The following is a 23,434-nucleotide window of genomic DNA, read 5'->3' on the forward strand; positions in this document are numbered from 1 at the left end:
ACTAGTCTTCCCTTCACTCAATGTCCTGCCTTCTTCTGACGTCATTTCCTTGACATCAGAAGAAGGCGGAACACTGAGTGAAGGGAAGACTAGTAGAGACGTCGGGAGTGCCGCCTCCTTCACTGACGCTGCGCCTTCGCTGCCGGACGGAGGTAAATTTAAAAGGGATCTTGTTGGGGGGGAGAAGAGGGCGGGCAGTTGGGACATGGGAGGGTGAGGTAAGCATGGTGCAGCGGGGCGCCCCCCAGAGGACGGCGCCCTCCTGCCGTGCTTACTTCGCTTACCGTGTTGGCACGGCCCTGAGGAAAACTACTCTGGGAAAGTCACTTAACACTCCAGTGCCCCATGTACAAAATAAGTACCTGTATATAGTATGTAAACTGCTTTGATTGTTAGAGACTGGCTAGGGGACTTGGTGGACCTTTGGTCTGACCCAGTATGGCATATTCTTTTGGATTATATACAGGTTACCTACAGTACGTTTCACTGGACCTAACATCAGAACTATTCAAAGATGTTGTTTTGCATGAACTTTACAGACTGTCTTCAAATGTCATGTAAGAAAAGAGCTAAGCTCAGGCATCACATTATCACTGGTTAATTCTTATGTTAGTTCAATAAAATCTTATTACGTGGAGGGGCATTTTTGATATGACGTCTAAGTCCAACTTTAGATGTTTTGCAAAAAATTCTGAACAGGAAAGAAGTTCATTTTCAAAAAAGAAAAATGTCTATCTTTTGTTTTCAAAAATACTGTTTCTATCAAGTTTTTGTGCTTTGGACGTTTTGTTTTATGGTCCATTTTCAAAACAAAAAGCATCCAAGTTGGAGGAGGGAGTTTCTCCCTCATATGGTGAAGCCCCACCTAGCGCATCCCAGGATACACTGGGCAGGGCTGGGCGCTGCCATTTTGCAGGCAGCATCATCAACGAAGAGGAGGGAGGCAGCTACCTCCCTCCTCCAACTGAAGGTAGGGGGTAGTGGGAGTAGGGGGATTGACACTGGACCACCAGGACCCCTAGGGGGTTAGTGGGGGCTGGAGACCCACCGGATCTCCAGCCCTCCCTGAACTGTGTTGGGGGAGTGTCACTGGGGGGGGGGGGTCGCCCACTGGGCCACCAGGGACCTTTCAGAAATGCTGGGGAGGATCCAGTGGGTCTCCAGCCCTCCTTGAACCTAGGGGGGTCATTGGGGGGACTGGAGGTCTGCTGGATCTCCAGCCCCCGTTTTGCCTGGCTTGGGGCAGGGGTAGTTGGGGTCTAGACCTCCAGCCCCTGTGTTTGAGATAAAATACAATAGCACAAAACCATCTGGTTTTCAGATAGCCCAAGTATGTAAATTAATCAGGTTCTTACCAAATGCATTCAAACAGATCTTATGAAGGACTAGAACTAGAAATCTTCAGGCCAATTTTCAAAAAGACTTAAAGGTTTACCTGCAGCAGATAATTCCACTATCTGTCGATTTTTAGCTGCTGTATATATAGTGATGGATTAAATATCCATCTAACTGCCACTATTCATAAGGCAGAGGGGCACAAGCAGAGTGGACCATTGTCAGCGATCTGAAACTATCCATAAGCAGTAATATTTAGCCATTGTACAGATAAGGAGCAAGTCTATATCTGGGTGCCTCAAATTATGTTTACAAACCACAATGAGGCATGCTGGGTACCAATTCTATGGCGGAACTTAGGTGCACCTAAGTTGCTATAGAATACTAGCAGAAACCCACTCTGATGTGTCAAAGGTTAGGCACGATCACTTTCGCCAAGCCAATGGCTGGTGTAAGTGGGTGCACCTACGTGATGCCAATCAATGCCCACAATGAATAGTATTCTGTAAGTTGTATGCATTGTTTGGCAACATGCCCAAGGCCCACCATGCTCTGCCAACATGTAGACACCCTTGCAGTGATGTGCTATAGCACTGAGAAGCTACCTGATAGAATAGTGCCAAGTGGCACATAATTCTAGGCATCCATTTATAGAATTGCCCCCCCCCCTTTTATTAATTAGTTACATAGGCGCCCGGTATAAGAGGCTTGGGGAGGCTAAGCCTCCCCAGCCGCAAGCCCCAAGCATCTCTCTCTCACCCCCCCCCCCCATGCACCGTTTATCTCTCGCACTCCCTCCCTGCAGTCCCTATAATTTGATTAGATCGCCGGCGCTACAGTACTCTCTCACCCCCCCCCCCCCCGATGCAGCGTCTCTATCCCTCTCACTCCCTCCAAAGTGATTCAGATGATCGCCCATCGCTGCCGCGGTAGGCACGCCAGCATCGTATTACAACGCTTCGGGGCTTCGGCCTGACTGCATGACGTGCCCCGCCTCCTTTGACCAGCCTTCCTTCTGATTCGTCCAGCCCTCGCGGAAGCAGTTTGTCAGAGGAGGCGGGGCACGTCATGCAGCAGTCAGGCCGAAGCCCCGAAGCAAGCTGTAATACGATGCTGGCGTGAGTAGGAACTGAAATTTGACTTTTTTTTTGTTAATAATCTGCTCTTCACGACGACCAGCAACAGCTAGTTCTCTTGCAGATATAAGGTGTTTTTTTTTCTTTTACCTATTCTGTTATCTTGATAATTAAATCTAAGAATACACACACACACCTTTCACTTTCGATCTCTGGATTTCAAGCGGATGAACCAGTGGAAGTCATGCACTTTACTTTTTAAAATCCAGTTTATGTTGGGATATGTTTGAAAATGAGACTCGTAGCCTGGAATACCGAGGAGCTACGATTTTGAGCAGCTTCTGCAGCTAGAGCGTTTAAGTAGAGATGCCTTATACGTGACCCATGTATAAAGCCACACAGGCAGCATGTCCTCTTTGCAGTACCCCTCCCCTCCCACATACACAAGAGGCACCATGTTCAGATTTTTTCAGCACACAGCCAGCATGCACCCCTCACAAACACTCAGTATACCAGTATCTCTCTGCTGATCCCCCCACTCCAAACACACCCACTATATTGTCTCTGTTGCCCCCATACATACACCAAACTTGTCTTATTTTTCCACTGCCACAGATTCTTACATTCTGTACTGCTTCCAGCAAGCTTTCTGAGCAATTAAATTACCACCTTTTTAGCTGCTAAACTCAGGAATTAATAGAATTGGTACATAAATTATGGAGACAATAGAAAGCTTGTCTCTTTTCAGTACCGTCATGGTACAGTAAGGTTCTGAGTGTGTTTTTGCACAAAGTTGTGCATAGTGTTTTGCAGTTGAGCGATTGTGGTTAGTATATGCTTTGAGCAACCACTTTATTCTTTGACATATGATACATAGCATATCTAAATTTAAAAAAAAGTATTAATTGTGATTATTTTATTTGTACTTATTTTTTTCTGTGTGTTGTCAGACAATTATGGATGTAAACCCCCCCCTGGCACCACCCCTAACCCCACCCCATTTAGCCTCCCCAAACAGTTGGGCCACCGACCGCCTATGGTTAGTTAGTTTATAAACCTTGGAAACAGGGCCACTCCTTGCTTCCCTGGGTCTCCCCCACAGATACTGCAGCCCAGCCAACACTTGACAGAAGACCTCTTCCCTGGGGTCCTCTCTGATCCAAGGCATTTAACTACTTCCCAGCCTCAGCCCCCTTCTGACTCAGCCTCTGACATGGCAGGTTAGCACCACTGCTGTAAGGTGGCTTAACTGCAATATCAGAGTAGGAGTGTTCTCTGGGACACCTGCCACTATACCACTCACTCCCTTACACCTTAACAGTTGGACAGTTGAAGGGTAATTTTTTACAGGGCACTTAGGTTGTGAAGGCATACAAACATATCTGTTGCTCCTGTTTTATAAAGGCATATATCTACCTATGTGCCTTTATCCATTTGTCCCTCCAAAGAGTAGGCCTACACATTACACCCACTCTGAGGCAGGCACAATGGCCTCTGTAAGCTTTTGTGGATGTGAGCATATTTTAGAATATACTGTCCCATCTTCACCCAACCTCTGCCCCCCAAACACCTACGTGCATCCAATATAAAAGTGTGCACTGTCGTAACAACCTACCTTCTTGCATGTAACTCTCTAAGCAATGTTATAAGCCACTATTTCTGCATCTACCATTTCAGGCTTAGAAAATCACCCCCTTAGGGTGCTAAAAAAAAGGTGTGTGCAAACTGCAGCTACTGCTTCGACAGGCAGATGGAAAGGGGCAAAACTATCATGTACATCTGAAAATACAAACTTAAATGTAAAGTTTACTCCAGCAACCCAAACAGTCCCCCCTCCCTCAAATATGTGCTTATAGCCCACAAATCCAAAACCCTTTGTAGTTGAGTGGAGGAGTAGTTTATTGGTTAAAGCATCCAGGGGTACCCAGTTCAAAACCCATTGCTGCTCCTTGTGATATGGGGCAAGTCAACCCTCCATTGCCCCAGGTATAAAAATTAGATTGTAAGCCCTCCAGTGATAGGGAAATATCCACCCCCTGATATTCAGAACAATTTAGCCACCTAAACAGAACTTAGCCAGCTATCCAGTGATATTCAGTCGGGGATTGCCGGCTATCCCCGGCTGAATATCACCTGTTAGCACTTATCAGATAGTCAGCTATATTGGACGATATAACCGGCTACCGGTCAGTTTTTAGCGTGAAGCCGGCTAAGTGTGGTGGCCATATTTGACCATGTACATTCGTGGCATATATGGTATATCTTTGGCTGATTTGAGCTTGACTGGCCAGAACTGAATATCAGCTTGGCCGGTTAAGTTCAAACCGGCCAAAAATAAATCGTATATTCGATGCCAGTCGCTGGAAATGGCCTGGCACTGAATAAATGGATCACTGCAGATCACAGGAATTAGCCCGGATAAGTCCTGTGGTTTGAATATCAACCCCCTAGTGTAACTGAATGTAACTCACCTTGAGCTACTACTGAAAAAGGTGTGAGCACAATACAAAATAATAAGTAAAAAAAAAAGTCAATCAACCATATGAAATGCCACTTTTTCATGTGGCTAAAGGTACACTTCTTATTTTTAGTTCCTGTAAGAGGTACAGTTTTCACCTTGGGCGCATCTAGCCAGCTAACTTGGTAATTCCTAATTAATCTTAGTCTGTGTACGTTCTACTCAGTACCCAATGTGGGGACAGAGGCTAGTCTGAATTGAGGGATGCACTAGAGACATTTAATCAAGTACTAACAATGAATTTGACTATGCTGCAACCAAAATTATAAAAGGTGTTTGACAAAGTACCTCATGAAAGACTCCAGAGGAAATTGGAGAGTCATGGGATAGGAGGTAGTGTTCTATTGTGGAATAAAAACTGGTTAAAAGATAGAAAACAGAGAGTAGGAGTTAAATGACTGTATGACTGGCCTATTTGTGAGGCCGATATTTGATCATGGAAGAGTGTAATCTGCATGGAGTGAGTGGTGCAGTTCTAGCTGTCTTATCAGGCAGACCAGATGAACCACGCAGATCTTTATCTGCTGTCATATACTATGATACTATGTTACTATGTAAGTGGAGACCGGAAAAAGTGTAGCTCTGAGAAAGAAAAATTACACCTCTTATATTCCGTGTCCTATAATATTTGCATCACTAATCTATTTGCATCCATTTCTATACACAGCATTGGACCGGATGAACTGATCAAGGTGTCTGATTTTATTAACAATCCCAAGGTGAGGCTAGAATAAAATCACAAACATCAAAACCAAAAGAAAAGTTGCTTGTGGAAGAAATGAAAAAGAAAAGTTGCTTGTGGAAGAAATGAAAATGCAAGACCCGTTATGGTAATTCAACCAAGGGACCATCAATACATCAAACATACAACCATTGGCGCAATAAACAATGCAACCAACTTATTAGCACTACTGTGGGTATTTGACCTTTGAAATCTGAATACATCTTTCATCTGTTATATCATTTCTCTAGTTTTCTCCTCACCCTGCCATACAACCAGAGCAGGGTCACCTTCTCTCTGCAACCTAACACAAACCAAATGCCTAGAGTCTATCTCTCCTTCTGACAGGTGACAGTCAACAAAGTTCAATAGGCAATCAATCTGTAAACATAAGTTACAGAAAACTGGCAGGAAACAGCCACATCAGGGACAAGACAAGTCTGAGAGAACAAGAAAAGAGAAACCTGGCAGGCAGGGAAGCAAAAATAGGCAAAAATTTATGCAAGAGAGAAACAGGAACAAGAAAGGTCCAAACAACTAGCTGAGCAGGAAGAGGGGAAGACTTAGGTGAACAATAGCAAAACAGGTTGGTCCCAGAATCCCAGGAAGTCATCACCTCCAACAAGGAGCCAGCAAATAAAGGGGTTTATATAGTGCAGCCAGGATTGTCCTGTCCTTGTTGGTCACATGAGGGTGGAGCTAGAACAAACAGTAACTACTGAAGATCCTGCCAGGTGTGTTCCCTAAGCCTGTTCAAGAAAAGCCAAGGCTATCCAGCTGGGCTTAACATCAAGAAAGCAATGTATCCAAACATCATCATAATAATCAGGAAAACAATTATCACTACAAATAATAATCAGGGCACTTGTTGACAGCTTTCTCTGATGTGACCTCTCTGTACACAAGATGTACCAGATTGCATGTCCCAAAATGGAACCATTACACACAACTTCTAGAAAACTCTTAGTATTGCAAGAACAATCCACTCTAGTGAACTCCCAACATGTGGACCATTCCAAATTACTTCATGAGTATTTATTTTGGGTATCTTGAAAACCTGACTGGCTGGGGTGCCTCTAGGACCAGGTTTAAGAACCACTGTGTTAAAGAATACCAGCATAACTCGTTATTGGCCTGCCTAATATTACACCAGCAACAGAGCTGGCATAAACGTGGGCACCTCAGTGCAGCAGGAATAAGAGGGAGCCCCGCCTATGTCCCTATGAAAAATAGCTGTGTATTTACAGAATAGAACTTAGGTGAGTGACATAGAGGGGCATAATCGAAAGGGATGCCCAAGTTTTTCAGAGGACGTCCTCACAAAACATCCCAGTGGAGGGGTTATTATCGAAACAAGATGGATGTCCATCTTTTCTTTCGATAGTATGGTCAGGGACACTCAAATCTTGAAATTTAGATCATTCTAAGAGATGGTCGTCCCTAGACTTGATCGTTTGATTTCGCCGATAATGGAAATTAAAGACGCCCATCTCAGAAATGACCAAATGCAAACCCTTTGGTCATGGGAGGAGCCAGCATTCATAGTGCATTGGTCCCCTGGCATGCCAGGACACCAACCAGGCACCCTAGGGGGCACTGCAGTGGACTTCATGAATTGCTCCCAGGAACATAGCTCCCTTACCTTGTGTGCTGAGCCCCCCAAACCTCCCCAAAACCCACTACTCACCACTGTACACCACTACCATAGCCCTTACGGGTGAAGGGGGGCACACAGATGTGGGTACAGTGGGTTTCTGGTGGGTTTTGGAGGGCTCACATTTACCACCACAAGTGTAACAGGTAGGGGGGATGGGCCTGGGTCCGCCTGCCTGAAGTGCACAGCACCCACTAAAACTGCTCCAGGGATCTGAATACTGCTGTGATGGACCTGAGTATGACATTTGAGGCTGGCACAAAATATTTTTAAAGATTTTTTTTGAGGGTGGGTGGGGGTTAGTGACCACTGGGGGAGTAAGGGGAGGTCATCCCCGATTTTCCGGTGGTCATCTGGTCAGTTCGGGAACCTTTTTGTCGCTTGTTCGTAAGAAAAACAGGACCAGGTAAAGTCGTCCAAGTGCTCGTCAGGGACACCCTTTTTTCCATTATGGGTCGAGGACACCCATGTGTTAGGCACGCCCAAGTCCCTCCTTTGCTACGCCTCCGACACACCCCCATGAACTTTGGTCGTCCCTACGATGGAAAGCAGTGGGGGACGCCCAAAATCGAATTTCGATTATGCTGAGATGGGCGACCCTGTGAGGAGGACGCCCATCTTCCGTTTTGTGTCGAAAGATGGGTGTCCTCTTTCGAAAATAAGCCTGATACTGGCATATATTTGTTTGAGGTCCTTTCACTAAGCTGCACTAATGGATTTACTGCGCACTAATGATTAGTGTGCGCTAAATGATAAGACACCCATTATATTCCTATGGGCATCTTATCATTTAACATGCGCTAAATTTGTTAGTGCACCTCAGTAAAAGGACCCCTTAATTTGTAAGCCGCCTATTAACTAGGTGGTTAACAAAATACAAGCACGAAGCAGTAAAATACAAAACAAAACAATAATAAATTATACAAAAAACATATATTAAGAAAATACTTCCTGACAATACTAACTACTCAAACAATTCCAAAATAGGCTTGAGCAAACAAATATGCCTTCACATTTTTCTTAAAGGCACTAAGCTCTTTTAATAGCTGTGGACACAGTGGCAGTTTGTTCCACATTACAGGCCCTACAAAAGACAGTAACGGTATAATTGAAGGAATTACCAACCGTTGTGAATTTTCAGAGCACAAAGATCTATTAAGGCTCATAACATTGTAAAAAACCTGAGACATAGCCTGGTAACCAAATCAAAGAGAGTTTGAAAACCAACAACAATAATTTAAATCATACGCTGTAAAAGACAGGGAGCCAATGGACGCTTTCATTTGAAACAGTGAAATGATCTGACTGACGCAATCCAAAAATCATCCAGACCGCAATGACCAGTGTGTTGAACCACCTGCAAAGCTTAATTAGATTGTAAGCTCTGTCGAGCAGGGACTGTCTCTTCATGTTCAAGTGTACAGCGCTGTGTACATCTAGTAGCGCTACAGAAATGATAAGAAGCAGTAGTAGCAGTAGTAATGTGGGAGACATCCCTAAATAAAAACTATTTACAATAGTCAATCCTAGAAAGTACCAAACTTTGACCCACAATCTGAAAATCATTTTTCAGAAATAGAGGTTTATTTTTGCTCATAAGTGCACACCTATGCATGTATATGCTAGTATTCTAAACATTTACACAAGCAATGGGTGTGAAAACGTTAGAGCTCAGTTTACAGAGCACTCCTGATTTTGTTGAAAAGCAGGAACCATATAGAGGGCAATTCTATAACTGGGCACTTCCATTTATAGTAATGGTAATGGTACATGAAATCCGTAAACTCCCATCAACAGGTTCAAAGCGGATAACACGAAATACGCTTACAAATGAGAAATAATAAAAGAAAAAACAGACACTGAAAAAGGAAACCTAAAAAAGAAAATGTTTAAACAAATAAGTCTTCAGTTGTTTCTGAAATAATAAATGAGAAGAAACTGTCCTTAACCCAAAAGGCAAAGAACACCGTGCCAACACTGCCTGATAGGGAAAAGAAGATGATAGATATTTTTATATTTAACTTTAACAAAAGATGGAAAATAGACCAAACAAGATTCCAGAGTTCATAAGTACATATATACATAAGTACTGTCATACTGGGACAGACCGAAGGTCCATCAAGCCCAGCATCCTCTTTCCAACATTGGCCAATCCAGGCAACAAGTACCTGGCAAAATCGCAAAACAGTACAATACATTTTATGCTGCTTATCCTAGAAATAAGGATTTTCCTCAAGTCCATTTTAATAATGGCTTATGGACTTTTCTTTTAGGAAGCTATCCAAACCTTTTTTAAACCCCACTAAGCTAACTGCTTTTACTACATTCTCTGGCAACAAATTCCAGAGTTTAATTACACGTTGAGTTTTAAATTTACTACCTTGAAGCTTCATTGTGTGCCCCCCTAGTCCTAGTGTTTTTGGAAAAAGTAAACAAGCAATTCATGTCTACATGTTCCACTCCACTCATTATTTTATACACCTCTATCGTTATCACCCCTCAGCCATCTTTTCTCCAAGCTGAAGAGCCCTAGCCGCTTTAGCCTTTCCTCATCCCCTTTAACATTTTCGTCGCCTTTCTCTGTACCTTTTCTAATTCCACTATATCTTTTTTGAGATGCGGCGACCAAAATTGAACACAATATTTGAGGTGCGGTCGCACCATGGACCGATAGATACAAAGGCATTATAACGTCCTCACTTTTGTTTTCCATTCCTTTCCTAATAATACCTAATATTCTATTTGCTTTCCTAGCCGCTGCAGCAGCACACTGAGCAGAGCATTTCAACGTATCATCAAAGACGATGCTGAAATCCCTTTCTTGGTCGGTGACTCCTAACGTGGAACCTTGCATTACATAGCTATAGTTCGAGTTCCTCTTTCCCACATGCATCACTTTGCACTTGTTCACATTAAACGTCATCTGCCATTTGGATGCCCAGTCTCCCAGTCTCGTAAGGTCCTCTTGTAATTTTTCACAGTCCTCTTGCAATTCAACAACTTTGAATAACTTTGTTATTTATAAATATGTTAAAAAGCAGGGGTCCCAGCACAGACCCCTGGGGAACCCCAATATCTACCCTTCTCCATTGAGAATACTGACCATTTAACCCTACTCTCTGTTTTCTTCTTTTAACAAGTTTTTAATCCACAATAGAACACTACCTCTCTACCCCATGACGCTCCAATTTCCCCTGGAGTCTTTCATGAGGTACTTTGCCAAACGCCTTTTGAAAATCCAGATAAACAATATCGACTGGCTCACCTTTATCCACGTGTTTGTTCACCCCTTCAAAGAAATGTAATAGATTGGTGAGGCAAGATTTCTCTTCACTAAATCCATGTTGGCTTTGTCTCATTAATCCATGCTTTTGAATATGCTTTGTAATTTTGTTCTTTATAATAGTCTCTACCATTTTGCCTGGCACCGACATCAGGCTAAGCGGTCTATAATTTCCTGGATCACCTCTGGAACCTTTTTTAAAAATCAGCATTACATCGGCCACCCTCCAATATTCCGTGTCATGCTTGATTTTAAAGATAAATTACATATTACTAGCAATAGTTTTATCAGTACTCTGGGATGAATATCATCTGGTCCAGGTTATTTGTTACTCTTCAAATTGCACCATAAAGATTTCATTCAGTTTCTCTGACTCGTCAACCTGGAATACCATTTCTGATACTGGTATCTCTCCCAAATCTTCCTCTGTGAAGACCAAAGCAAAGAATTCATTTAATCTCTTCGCTATGGCTTTGAGTTCCCTGATTGTCCCTTTTACCCCTCGGTCATCTAGCGGTCCAACCGATTCTTTTGCCGGCTTCTTGCTTTTAATATACCTAAAAATAATTTACTATGTGTTTTTGCCTCTAACGCAATCTTTTTTTTCAAAGTCCCTCTTTGCCTTCCTTATCTGCGCTTTGCATTTGACTTGCCATTCCTTATGCTGTTTCTTTTTTTTAATATTTTTATTGAACTTAGAAAAACACTGAGCACATTACAGAAATAGCAAGCACAATAGATCACCAACAATATACAGCAAAAGTGTAGCATAGACCTCCAAACACAAACCCAGGCATTACTTATACATGTGTTTCTCACATTTTGTACTTTTCCCCCCAGTCCCCATTAGCCTCTAGGCATCCCACCTCCCATGCCCTCTGCCAATGGCTCACTAGGCAGCTCTCATGCAACATAAACACACACACACACATATAAAAAATATATATTAAAACAGGATTATAATCATAGGACACAGTATAAATCGAAGTAGGTACCTGGTTAGGAGGAAGGGTGGGGGGGAGGTAGGGAGAGGGGAAGGGATAGGAGGGGAGGGTAAGAGCATGCTGCTTCTTATTATTTTCAGTCAGATACTTCTTCCATTTTCTGAAGGATTTTCTTTTAGCTCTAATAACATCGTATCTCAAAAAAGATATAGTGGAATTAGAAAAGGTATAGAGAAGGGTGACAAAAAATGATAAAGGGGATGGGATGATTTCCCTATGAGGAAAGGCAAAAGCGGCTAGGGCTCTTCAGCTTGGAGAAAAGATGGCTGAAGGGAGATATGATAGAGGTCTATAAAATAATGAGTAGAGTGGAATGGGTAGACGTGAATCACTTGTTTACTCTTCAAAAAATACTAGGACTAGGGGGTGCGCAAAGTAGTAAATTAAAAAAAAATCATAGAAAATATTTCTTCACTCAACATGTAATTAAATTCTGGAATTCATTGCCAGAGAATGTGGTAAAAGCAGTTAGCTTATTGGGGTTTTTAAAAAGTTTGGATAGCTTCCTAAAAGAAAAGTCCTTAAGCCATTATTGAGATGGACTTGGGGAAAATCCAATGCTTATTTCTAGGATAAGCAGCAAAAAATATTGTATTGTTTTGGGATCTTCCCAGGTACTTGTAACCTGGATTGGCCACTGTTGAAAACAGGATGCTGGGCTTGATGGGCCTTCAGTCTGTCCAAGTTTGGCAACACTTATAACACTTACATACTTATGACTGTATGAATTATTTGCCTTGGTCTTTACAGAAGCAGATGTAAGAGTTCTACCTGTACCAGAAATGGTTTTCAAGGGTGAAGATGAGAAGGAACTGAAGAAATCTTGGTGAGCCTGGAAGACGTACTGAGCCAACTCAACAAGTTAAGTGATAAATCACCTGGACCGGATGGTAATACACCCCAGGGTACTGAAAGAACTCAAACATGAAATTGCTGATCCACTGTTAGTGATCTGTAACCTGTCGTTAAAATCATCCATAGTACCTGAAGAGGGTGGCTAATATAACGCTGATTTTTAAAAAGGGTTTCAGAGGTGATCTAAGAAATTAAAAACCAGTAAGCCTGACTTCAGTGCTGGGCAAAATAATGGAAACTATTATAAAGAATAAATTATGGAACACACAGACAAACATGGTTTAATGCGACAAAAGTAAGCATTAGTTCAGCCAAGGGAAGTCTTGCCTCACCAATTGCTTCATTTCTTTAATGGCATGAATAAACATGTGGATAAAGGTGAGATGGTTGATGTAGTGTATCTAGATTTTCAGAAAGCTTTGACAAAGTTCCCCATGAGAGACTCCTGAGAAAATTAAAAAGTCATGGGACAGGAGGCAATGTCCTTCTGTGAATTAGGAATTGGTTACTGGACAGAAAACAGAGGGGTAGGGTCAATGGCCATTTTTCCTCAATGGAGGAGGTAAATAGTGGAGTGCTGCAGGGATCTGAACTGGAACTGGTGCTATTTAACATATTTATACATGATCTGATTATTAATAAATTGATGTGACTTTTACATCGTGGAGTTTTCTTGTTGTTGGACCTCACTCCTTCGTATTGTTGCATTTACCCGTGAGAATTTTGCTTCTCCTTGGGGTTTTTGGGTTTTTTTTGCCTGTCTGATCGATTCATATCGTCTCATACCTACCAAGACAGGAATTAAACCTGCTTGTTCAGATATACTCATTTAAATCAAGATGCATGATACACCAAACTTAAACATCACGAGTAGAGGTAGAATTAAAGGAAAATTAGATACAGCACAATAAGTACCTTGAAGCACATAAAACCAGACATAGTGGTAAAAGAGAAAAACACCAGAATGGCATCATCTTAGAGGTATCAGTCCAAAGCAATTACTCTATAAGAACATAAGAGTAGCCATACTGGGTCAGACCAATGATCCATCTAGCCCAGTATCCTGTTATCCAAACAGTGGCCAAAGGTCACAAGTACCTGCAGAAACCCAATTACCAGCAGCATTCCATGCTACCAATCCTAGGGCAAACAGTTGCTTCCCCATGTCTGTCTCAATAGCAGACTATAGACTTTTCCTCCAGGAATTTGTCCAAACCTTATTTAAACCCTGATACGCTAAGCTGGAGAGAGAGAAGATCCTCATGTAATAAGAAATGCAGGCCGAGACTAAGAAAATGTGTCAGAAAGATACAGAAATATTTCCCATCATTTTGGGTGCCACAGGATTACTCAAAAAGAATTTCCATATGCACTGCATCAGTTACCTAGACATGCTACATCTTATGAACTCCAGAGAGAAGTTCTCTTTGGCACAATGCAAGTTTTATGGGGAGCATTAGCAGTAAATTTGAGAGGCTGAGATTATACTCCACATGCGTTGGCTTAGGAATGAGGTTCATTCCTGTCCTGGGATGCGCAAAACTAACTCATTTGGAGAAATTGTCTATAGGCAAAGCCTCCTTTGGTGAGCTTTTGGCAGCACACCATGGGAAGCAGCACTTAACAAGATTGCCTCAGATGCTGACAGTTGCATACTTCTGTCTTTGCCTCAGAGACAGGAGTAGCCTTCTGGAGGGTGGACCCTTGCCCCCAAGGCAAGAAAAACTCTGGCTACTAAATAAGTATTAACATAAATGTTTATTCAAATAGTCAAATAAGCCAATCAGTAATTACTGAAATATCAACAATAAAATCCCAATAGAGTATAATATTTATTTATTACATTTGTATCCCACCTTTCTCACTTATTAATATGTAGCAAATAAAAAAGAGCTTTCCCTGGGAGCTGTCAATATGTCCACCTGCTAGTGGACACACTGAGGCTTGCCATCCTCAGTTCTGTTTCCTCTTAAATACTTTTTTTCTTCCTTTCTTCATTATCTTAATTACCTTCCTACTTAATGAATATGCATCTTCCCAGAATATTCTATTACCTTTTATGGTGAATCCTGTTCCAGCACTTCCTACCATCTTCCAACTTCTATCATTTATTCCCTAATTGAATGGACAGTTTAAGACCTGTCATATAAGCATAAGTTTTATTAGATAATGGTTAAAGTCACCATCATAGTGTCCACACCCTCTTGCTGGAGTACAATTTTACCCACACCCACTTACTTCTCCTTCTGGTTGTTTATCTGGATACTGCAGATGTCCTTAGTCATAGGAGTATCTGGCTGTTTGGTTGCTGACCAGCAACTTATCATGTTAGCATAGGCCAGATGTCAACCACACATTTCTACTGCCTTAGAAGGGTAGTTACCAGAAAAAATACATTTCTAGCTGTCTTGCAATTTCATCTCTGCTCCCAGCTCAGAAAAGCAAAATAGCTATATTAAATAAAAACTAGAAATGTTGAGGGTTTGCACTTTTCCATGGCCTCTGTGATACACACAGTGAATCCAGCAATGGCTTCCCACACTAATTGCAGCAGGAAGGTCCACTCACATAGCACACAAATGCCCTATGGTAGATTTTAAAACAGGCTCAGTGGAAAAGTCAAGATTAAGTGTCTTCAGCCATAGCAAGCAGCAATTAAAATGACTGCTCCGATGCTGACATTTAAAATATCCAACAGTAGCATTAACTGCATGTCAAACCACTTATTAACAACAATATGATAGTACTTTGAGCACATTTTTTTTCAGCAGAGAAACTACTTTCCTCTCCTATCCAAAGCAGCAAAGAAAAGCTTGCATTGAGTTCTCAATCACTGAATGGATTCACTTCAGCCCTTGTACTTCCCTATCAAGGCACAGCCTTATGCTGAGGAGACTGAGGCACTTTCCCTGGTAACTTGAATATTTTGGCACTTATATATTTTTTTTTGTTACATTTGTACCCTGTGCTTTCCCACTCATGGCAGGCTCAATGTGGCTTACATGGGGCAATGGAGGGTTAAGTGACTTGCCCGGGGTCACAGGGAGCTGCCCTGTGCTGGGAATTGAACTCATTTCCTCAGGACCAAGGTCCACCACCCTAACCACTAGGCCACTCTTCCACCTCTCCTTTATACACACACTCTCCTTCATTCTTCTTTTCTTTTTTCAAATTTTCCCCTGAGGCATTAGGGGTTATTCTTGTTGTCTCTTCACAATGTACCATTAATTCTGTTTAGAACATCCCATACAGAAGAAAATGTAAGAGATCAACCTGTACCATTTCAAGGGTGACAATGCAGAGGAACTGAACGAAATATCAGTGAACCTGAAAGACGTACTGAGCCAAATCGAAAAATTAAAGAGTAGTAGTTTCCCAGCTTCTTAGTCCAAGTTCTGCTCCTTCCAATCCAAAATTCCTTCGACAACAATGTTGGCATCCTATTTTGATAGTAAAGTATCTGCACTTTGTAGATCACTACACTGTAAGGGAAAATCCCCCTCTCTCATTTCAGTAGATACGATTTCTCAGTCTCCTCATACAGTAGGTTCTTCCGAGTGGAGTTCATTTACTATTCCTTCTCACCTTGCACTAGAGAAAACTATTAAATACATGAGACTGACCACATGTCTCTTGGATCCTCTTCCTTCTAGCTGGATAAAACATAATCGGCATGGTCTAACTCAGCTTCTTCGTCATTTAATCTCATCTAGTTTATCTTCAGGTTCTGTCCCTTCCATTTGGAAAAAGGCTATTGACAAGCCTTTAATTATGGGTCCTGCTCTAGAGCCATCTGTTCCATCCAATTATAGGTCAGTTTCCAATATAAGCACAGTTTCCCAGATTATTGAAAAGGTTGATTCTACTTCTCTTCAAACCTTGATTCATGTCTATGTTATATCACAACTGGACTACTATAATACAAACTATAAGGGTCTTCCACAGTTCCAAATTCACTGATTACAGACTTTACACAATATTGCTACTAGATAAATTAGAGGGGCATTTTCAAAAGAAACGTCCAAGTTGCGATTTGGACGTCTTTGCAAAATGTCAAAATCCAGGGGCGGGGAAACCTGTATTTTCAAAAAAAGATGGACATCCATCTTTTGTTTCGAAAATACCGTCAGAGACGTCCAAATCCTTAAATTTGGACATCCTTGGATCTGGACATTTCTGACTTAAGGCAATGTCCGAAACCAAAGACGTCCATGTCACAAACGTCCAAAGGCAAGCCATTTGGACGTGGGAGGAGCCAGTATTTGTAGTGCACTGGCCCCCTGAAATGCCTGAACACCAACTGGGCACCCTAGGGGCACTGCAGTGGACTTCATAAATTGCTCCCAGGAACATAGCTCCCTTACCTTGTGTGCTGAGCCCCCCCCCTCAAAACCCACTACCCACAACTGTACACCACTATCATAGCCCTTGCAGGTGAAGGGGGCACCTATATATGGGTACAGTGGGTTTGTGGTGGGTTTTGAGAGCTCGCTGTTTCCTCCACAAATGTAACAGGGAGGTATGGGCCTGGGTCCGCCAGTCTGAAGTGCACTGCAGTACCCACTAAAAACTGCTCCTGGGACCTTCATGCCCTGTCATGGATCTGAGTATGACATTTGAGGCTGGCACAAAATATTTTAAAGATGTTTTTTGAGGGTGGAGGGGGTTAGTGACCACTGGGGAGTAACGGAGGTCATCTCCGATTCCCTCCTGTGGTCATCTGGTCATTCCGGGCACCTTTTTGTGCCTTATTCATAAAAAAACAGATACGAGTGAAAACGTTCAGTGTTCATCAGGGACGTCCTTGCTTTTTTCGATTGAGTCAAAGACGTCCAAGTGTAAGCACGCCCAAGTCCCGCCTTTGCTACGCCTCCGACATGACCCCTTGAAATTTGGACATCCTTGCGACAGACTGCAGTTGGAGATGTCCAAAATCGGTTTCGATTATCCGATTTGGACGTCTCTGTGAGAAGGATGACTATCTTTCGAAAATGAGCCTGTTTGTAAAATAAAGAGATTTGACTGTATCACTCCTTTCTTAAAACAACTCACTAGGCTTCCAATAAAATTTTGGATACAATTTAAAATTATTGTCCTTATTCATAAGATTTTGCATACAACTAAACCCCCTTATTTATCCTCGGTAATTATTCCTTACACCCCAGCTCATACACTTCAGTGGTGAAGAAATCATTCCATTTTCTACGACAGTTACATTCGATTAGAAACTCGCTAGATCAAAACACATTATGTACTTTATCTTATGCCTATGTCATTACATGGTATGGTTACTATAATATTATTTATGCTGGTATAACCAAATCCAACATGAAATGCTTACAAACTATTCAGCCCACTATGGCTCGCATCTAGATACAATAGGGCCATTCCTCTTTTGGAACGCCTTTATTGGATTCCCACTGAATTTAGAATAAAATTTTAAAACCTTACACAAACCCACAAAGCACTCCATACTGCCACCCCATCCTATCTTGCAGCCTTGACCATCCTTTACACAGCTGTCCATATTCTCCATTCATTAACTGATAATAGACTAGTCTTGCCCTGCCTTCTAAGGCACGATGGGAATCCACTCGCTCATTAGCTTTCTACTTTTTATCCCCACATTATGGAATTTGTTGCCTAAGTCTATTAGACTGGATGAATCATATTCTCGTTTTCGGGTAGCGCTTAAAACATACTACTACCAATCAATTTTCATCACTGATTGAGTTTTTGACTGGCTGACTATACAGGTCTTTGTTAGTTCTAAATTGTTGATGTTATTATTTGATGTGTGTTTGTGGTTTAAGTTGATTGATTTAATCTTTTAGTGTGAAAGTTGTGTTTGTCTTCTATCCTATTTGGAATGGAGTTCTAAATAGTTTTAATTTATATGCATTTTATTCCATTAATATGTAAACCGTTCTGATTTGCCAAGCAATAAGTGACAGTATAGTAAAATAAATAAGCGATTAGACTCTAATCATTTGGTTTTGCCTTCACCTAAGGCTGCACGTCATGAATCCAGCAGGATAGCAGCTTTGTATTTTTAGTACCTTGGCTATGGAATAATCTGCCTTCAGACCTAAGATCTGATCTTTCGTTATTACATTTTAAACCCTATTAAAAACCCACGTTTTTCAACTTTGCCTTTAATGATCCTTCGGATTGAGCATTTTTGCTGTTGTTCTCTGTGAAACAGTGTAAGTTCATCTTTTTAGATGATATTATTTTGTTTTATATAGTATGATTGAGATTCTTATTGAACATGTCTTTTCTGTCATAAAATGGAATTCTTTTCCTACTCTGTTTTATATTGTAATTTGCAAACCGCTTTGACCTTCTTAGCCAAGGTGGTGTATCAAGTACCAATTAAACATTAATAAATCACCTGGATCAGATGCTATATACCCCAGGGTACTGCCAGAACTCAAATATGAAATTGCAGATCTGCTGTCAGTGATCTGTAACCTGTTGCCAAAATCATCTGTAGTATCTGAAGACTGAAAGGTGGCCAATATAACGCGTTTTTAAAAAGGGATCCGGGATGATCCTGAAAATTAGAGACCAGTAAGCCTGACGTCAGTGCCGGGCAAAATAGTGGACACTATTATAAAGAATAAAATCACTGAACACATAGAGAAACATGGTTTAATGGGACAGAGACATCATGGATTCAGCCAAGGGAAGTCTTGCCTCACCAATTTGCTTCATTTCTTTAATGACATGAATAAACATGGATAAAGGTGAGCAAGTTGATGTACTGTGTCTAGATTTTCAGAACGCTTTTGACAAAGTCCCTCATATTGAGGAAATTAAAAAGCTATGGGATGGGAGGCAAAGTTCTGTTGTGGCTGAGGAACTGGTTACTGGACAGAAAACAGAACGTAGGATTAAATGGCCATTTCTCTCAGTGAAGGAGGATGAATAATGGAGTGCCCCAGGGATCTGTACTAGGACTGGTGCTATTTAATATATCTATAAATGATCTAGAAATAGGAATGACAAGTGACATGATTAAATTTGCAGATGACACAAAACTATTCAAAGCTGTTAAATCATATGCAGACTATGAATCCATAGCTTATTTTTTCAAAAAAAGTACAAAGACTAGAGGACACTCAATGAAGTTGCATGGTAATAGTTTTAAAACAAATAGGAGAAAATATTTTTTGACTCAATAAATAGTTGAGCTTTGAAACTCATTGCCAGAGGATGTGGTAACAGCAGTTAGCGTATCTGGGTTTAAGAAAAGTTTGGACAAGTTCCTGGAGGAAAGTCTGTAGTCTGCTATTGATATAGAACTGGGGAAAGCTACTGCTGTCCTTGGATTGGTAGCATGAAATCTTACCACTATTTGGGATTCTGCCAGGTACTTGTGACCTTGGATTGGTCACTGTTGGAAGCAGGATACCGGGTTAGATGGACCATCGGTCTGACCCAATATGGCTATTCTTAAGTTCTTATGTACCGATTACATATGTTATACCAATTATACATGACAAATGTAACAGTACACACAACAGTTGTTATCCTTCTGTAAGTGTTAGGCCTTTTAAGAATCCTTACTAAAAGTGTGTGCCACAAGCAGCAGGGATATATTAGTGTAGACTAGAGAAATAACTCATTTCGCTATAGCACTCATGTGGGAGGTTGCTGCAATGGTTGTCTCCTAGATCCATGCTAGCAAGAGACCTTTAGTTGCTCTGTAGACTTTTCACTTGGTTTTAGCGAGTGCAGGGTTTCTTTCATTTTGGGCCACTAAACTTTAGTTTCAGATTCCAAGATAAAAGTGGGGTTAAATGGTCAGTATTCTCAAAGGAGAAGAATAGATAGTGGGGTTCCCCAGGGGTGTGTGCTATGCTCCTTCATGATCTAACGGTCCCCCGGATTCCCTCGCAGGATTTCTGCTTTTGATGTACCTGAAAAAGGTATAACTATGAGTTTTTGTCTCCACGACAAGTTTTTCTTCATATTCTCTTTTAGCTTTCTTTATCAATGCTTTATCACTTTAGTTCTATCTCTGCATTTTGGTATTGAGAAAAATAAATGTGGGTAAATTAATAGGTCCTGTCTAGCTTGCTTTTTGATGATATTGGCAGATTTTTCTTGGTAGACAGTTAATTTATTCTTTCCCCTCCACTTTAGTTGTTATATTACAAGGTTTATTACTCATAATGATGAATCATCCTGGAAATCAATGCCTTGTCTACCCTGTTATTTACTATTAAATATGTCCTTTTAGTCACCTTATAGAAATCGACAATGTGGTGTCTCTGCAGATACTGAAATATCTACAGTTTTTAAAAAGGTGAGGTTCTATGTCTCTGTGCAGATGACATTCTGTTCCTAGTTTCTTATAAGAGTACTGACAAAACATTGTTTTCCTTTATTGTAGTTACTTATCATTTATTTTTTTAAATGGTTATTTGTTGCCTTACATCTGGATAAAACTAAAATTCTATGAGTAAATTCTCCCCCTCCTGATTTTTAATTTGCTCTCAATCATTCATAACCTAGGGGTTCATACAGACTCTTGAAAGAGCAGATTCTCAATGTTATTTCTTCTGTTTTATTCAAGCTGCATTTAGTACACCGTTTAAGACATGTTCTACATCCATGTGATTTTTGTACTGTTCTACATGCATTTGTCCTGTGTAGACTAAAGTTTTGTCATACTTGACTCTTCATCCAGGCTTTTAATGGGAGAAATAACTAACTTCTTAGTCACACACACACAAGGAGTGACACTAGCAGGACATGTTTATTCACTCCTCCCTTAGGGGTCCTTTTATTAAGGTGCGCCAAAAAGTGGCCTACGCTGGTGTAGACGCATGTATTGGACGCGCGCAGGTTCATTTTTCAGCGCACCTGCAAAAAAGGCCTTTTTCTTTTTAGCCGAAAATGGACATGCAGCAAAATTAAAATTAGCACGCATCCATTTTTGGCCTGAGACCTCACTGCCACCCACTGACCTAGCGCTAAAGTGTCGCGCATTAACCGGGCAGTAATTGTCAGTGTACATACAATGCTGATTACCGCCCGATTAGCACCGCAAGCCATACATTTTCCAGAGCGCGTAGAAAATGAAATTACCACCCGGGTCACGCAGTAGCCGGGCGGTAGTTCAAAACTGACATGCATAGGACACGCGTGCGTGCCTACATAGCTTAGTAAAAGGGCCCCTAAGATAATATTCGAGCACCTTACTGACCTCGTGCAACTTTTTTAAATTAGTCTTTAAATAGCTCCTGTTACTCTATCTTATCTATCTATATGTTCCATCTTTGGTTACACCTTCTGCTGTCTATTAAAATGTTTTATTTTTGTATTGTTATTTGAATATTTGTACTGCTGTAATTGTCTATTGCTTATGTTTGACTTATTCTTGTTGTACATTGCATTGAGTGAATTCTTTCAAAAAGGCGGTAAATAAATCCTAATAAATAAATATTATCTAATTGGGTGTTCCTGCTTACCTTTTGCGTATTCTTTAATCAGTGCAAAATTCATTTGCCTATTTATTAGCAGGTTGTGCTTTTGCCTTTCTGTTTGTTTTAGAATTCAGTTTAAAATCTGCGTTTTGATCTTTAAAGTTATTCATGACAATGATCCAAGGTATCTAAGGGATGTCCCACTCTCTATAAATCTCCTTGAATGTTGCACTCTTCTGGGAACAACAAACATGATGTTCCTTGTATTCAAACTATAAAGCAGATTCACAAATGCAACACTGCCTTTTCAGCGGCTGGTCCTATGCTTTGGAATCTTCTATCTGATTATCTGCTTTTTTTAACCCAATTATCTAAATTTTAGAAGGAAACTCAATTATTTTTACTATTCCTCTGCTTTCTGTTAATTCAATATAGCAGACTTCCAAAATGTGCTTTCTTTTGCAGTTCCAGAACATTCTGAGACCCTGCTCCAAAAAGGTGTTAATAAAATTGAATAGTGGGTGGTCTATTCTGAAAAAATGTTCCAATAGCACTGAAGCTTGAGCTTTTGGAGGGAGATATAAAAATGTTAAAGGAGGAGCCATGTTCTCTTCCTCTCTGAACGTGGTCCAGAAAGGAGCATGTGGAACTACAGTAAGTGGGTTACCCCACTCTGGGGTCCACTGAAGCCTTGGTTCCCTGTTCTAGGGGACTAAGGAAATGGAGAGACCAGCAGAGAAACCAGGGGCGTAGCCACGGGTGGGCCTGGACGGGCTCAGGCCCACCCATTTTCCCTCCAGGCCCGCCCATCCTTCGTACGCTGTCGCTGCCCTTTTGTCCGGCGGTGGCAGCGTTCAGCGTTTACTTCCTGTACTGTGTTCTCCCCAGGCTCCGCTGCATCGTCCCAGTGGAATCCTTTTCGGCCGTCGCGCTGCGCTGCCATACACACAGGCAGCTTCGCTCCTCCCCCACCGCAATCATCCGGCCCTAACAGAAAGTGCATCAGAGAGGGCCAGAATGGATGCGGCGGGGGAGGAGCGAAGCTGCCTATGTGTATGGCAGCGCAGCGCGACGGCCGAAAAGGAAAAGGATTCCACTTGCAGGGACGATGCAGCGGAGCCTGGGGAGAAGACAGGGCAGGAAGGAAACGCTGAACGCTGCCTCCGCGGGACAAAAGGGCAGCGACAGCGCGGGAAGGATGTGGATTCGCTGGCCTGGGGGGGAAGTGGCTGAGCTGCTGGGACATAGGAGGGAGAGGAGGAACGGACTTAAGGGAAGGAAGAGAGAGCTGCTGGGACATGGGAGGGAGAGGAAGAAGGGACTGGAGGAAGGGAGAAGCTGCTGGGACATGGGAGGGAGAGGATGAATGGACTGGAGGGAAGGGAGAGAGCATCTGGGACATGGGAGGAAGAGGAAAAAGGGACTGACGGGAAGGGAGAGCTGCTGGGACATGGGAGGGACTGGCGGGAAGGGAGAGAGCTACTGGACATGGGAGGGAGAGGAGGAAGGGACTGGAGAGCTGCTGGACAAGGGAGGAAGAAGGGACTAGAG

General features: G+C 41.8%; 2 protein-coding genes across 2 annotated transcripts in view; one reads left to right on the plus strand and one right to left on the minus strand.

Moving 5' to 3' along the window:
• The window catches only part of LOC115470385 (ropporin-1-like), a 73,861-nt gene extending 68,198 nt beyond the window's left edge, over positions 1-5,663 (plus strand). Inside the window, exon 6 of the mRNA XM_030203504.1 lies at positions 5,597-5,663. Within this exon, the coding sequence (XP_030059364.1) occupies positions 5,597-5,663 (67 nt within the window). The remainder of the gene's footprint in view (positions 1-5,596) is intronic.
• The window catches only part of LRRC20 (leucine rich repeat containing 20), a 295,773-nt gene that overhangs the window by 158,428 nt on the left and 113,911 nt on the right, over positions 1-23,434 (minus strand). The gene's annotated exons all lie outside the window — the stretch shown is intronic.

Source organism: Microcaecilia unicolor, chromosome 5 (genome assembly GCF_901765095.1).
Source record: "Microcaecilia unicolor chromosome 5, aMicUni1.1, whole genome shotgun sequence".
Classification (NCBI taxonomy): domain Eukaryota; kingdom Metazoa; phylum Chordata; class Amphibia; order Gymnophiona; family Siphonopidae; genus Microcaecilia; species Microcaecilia unicolor.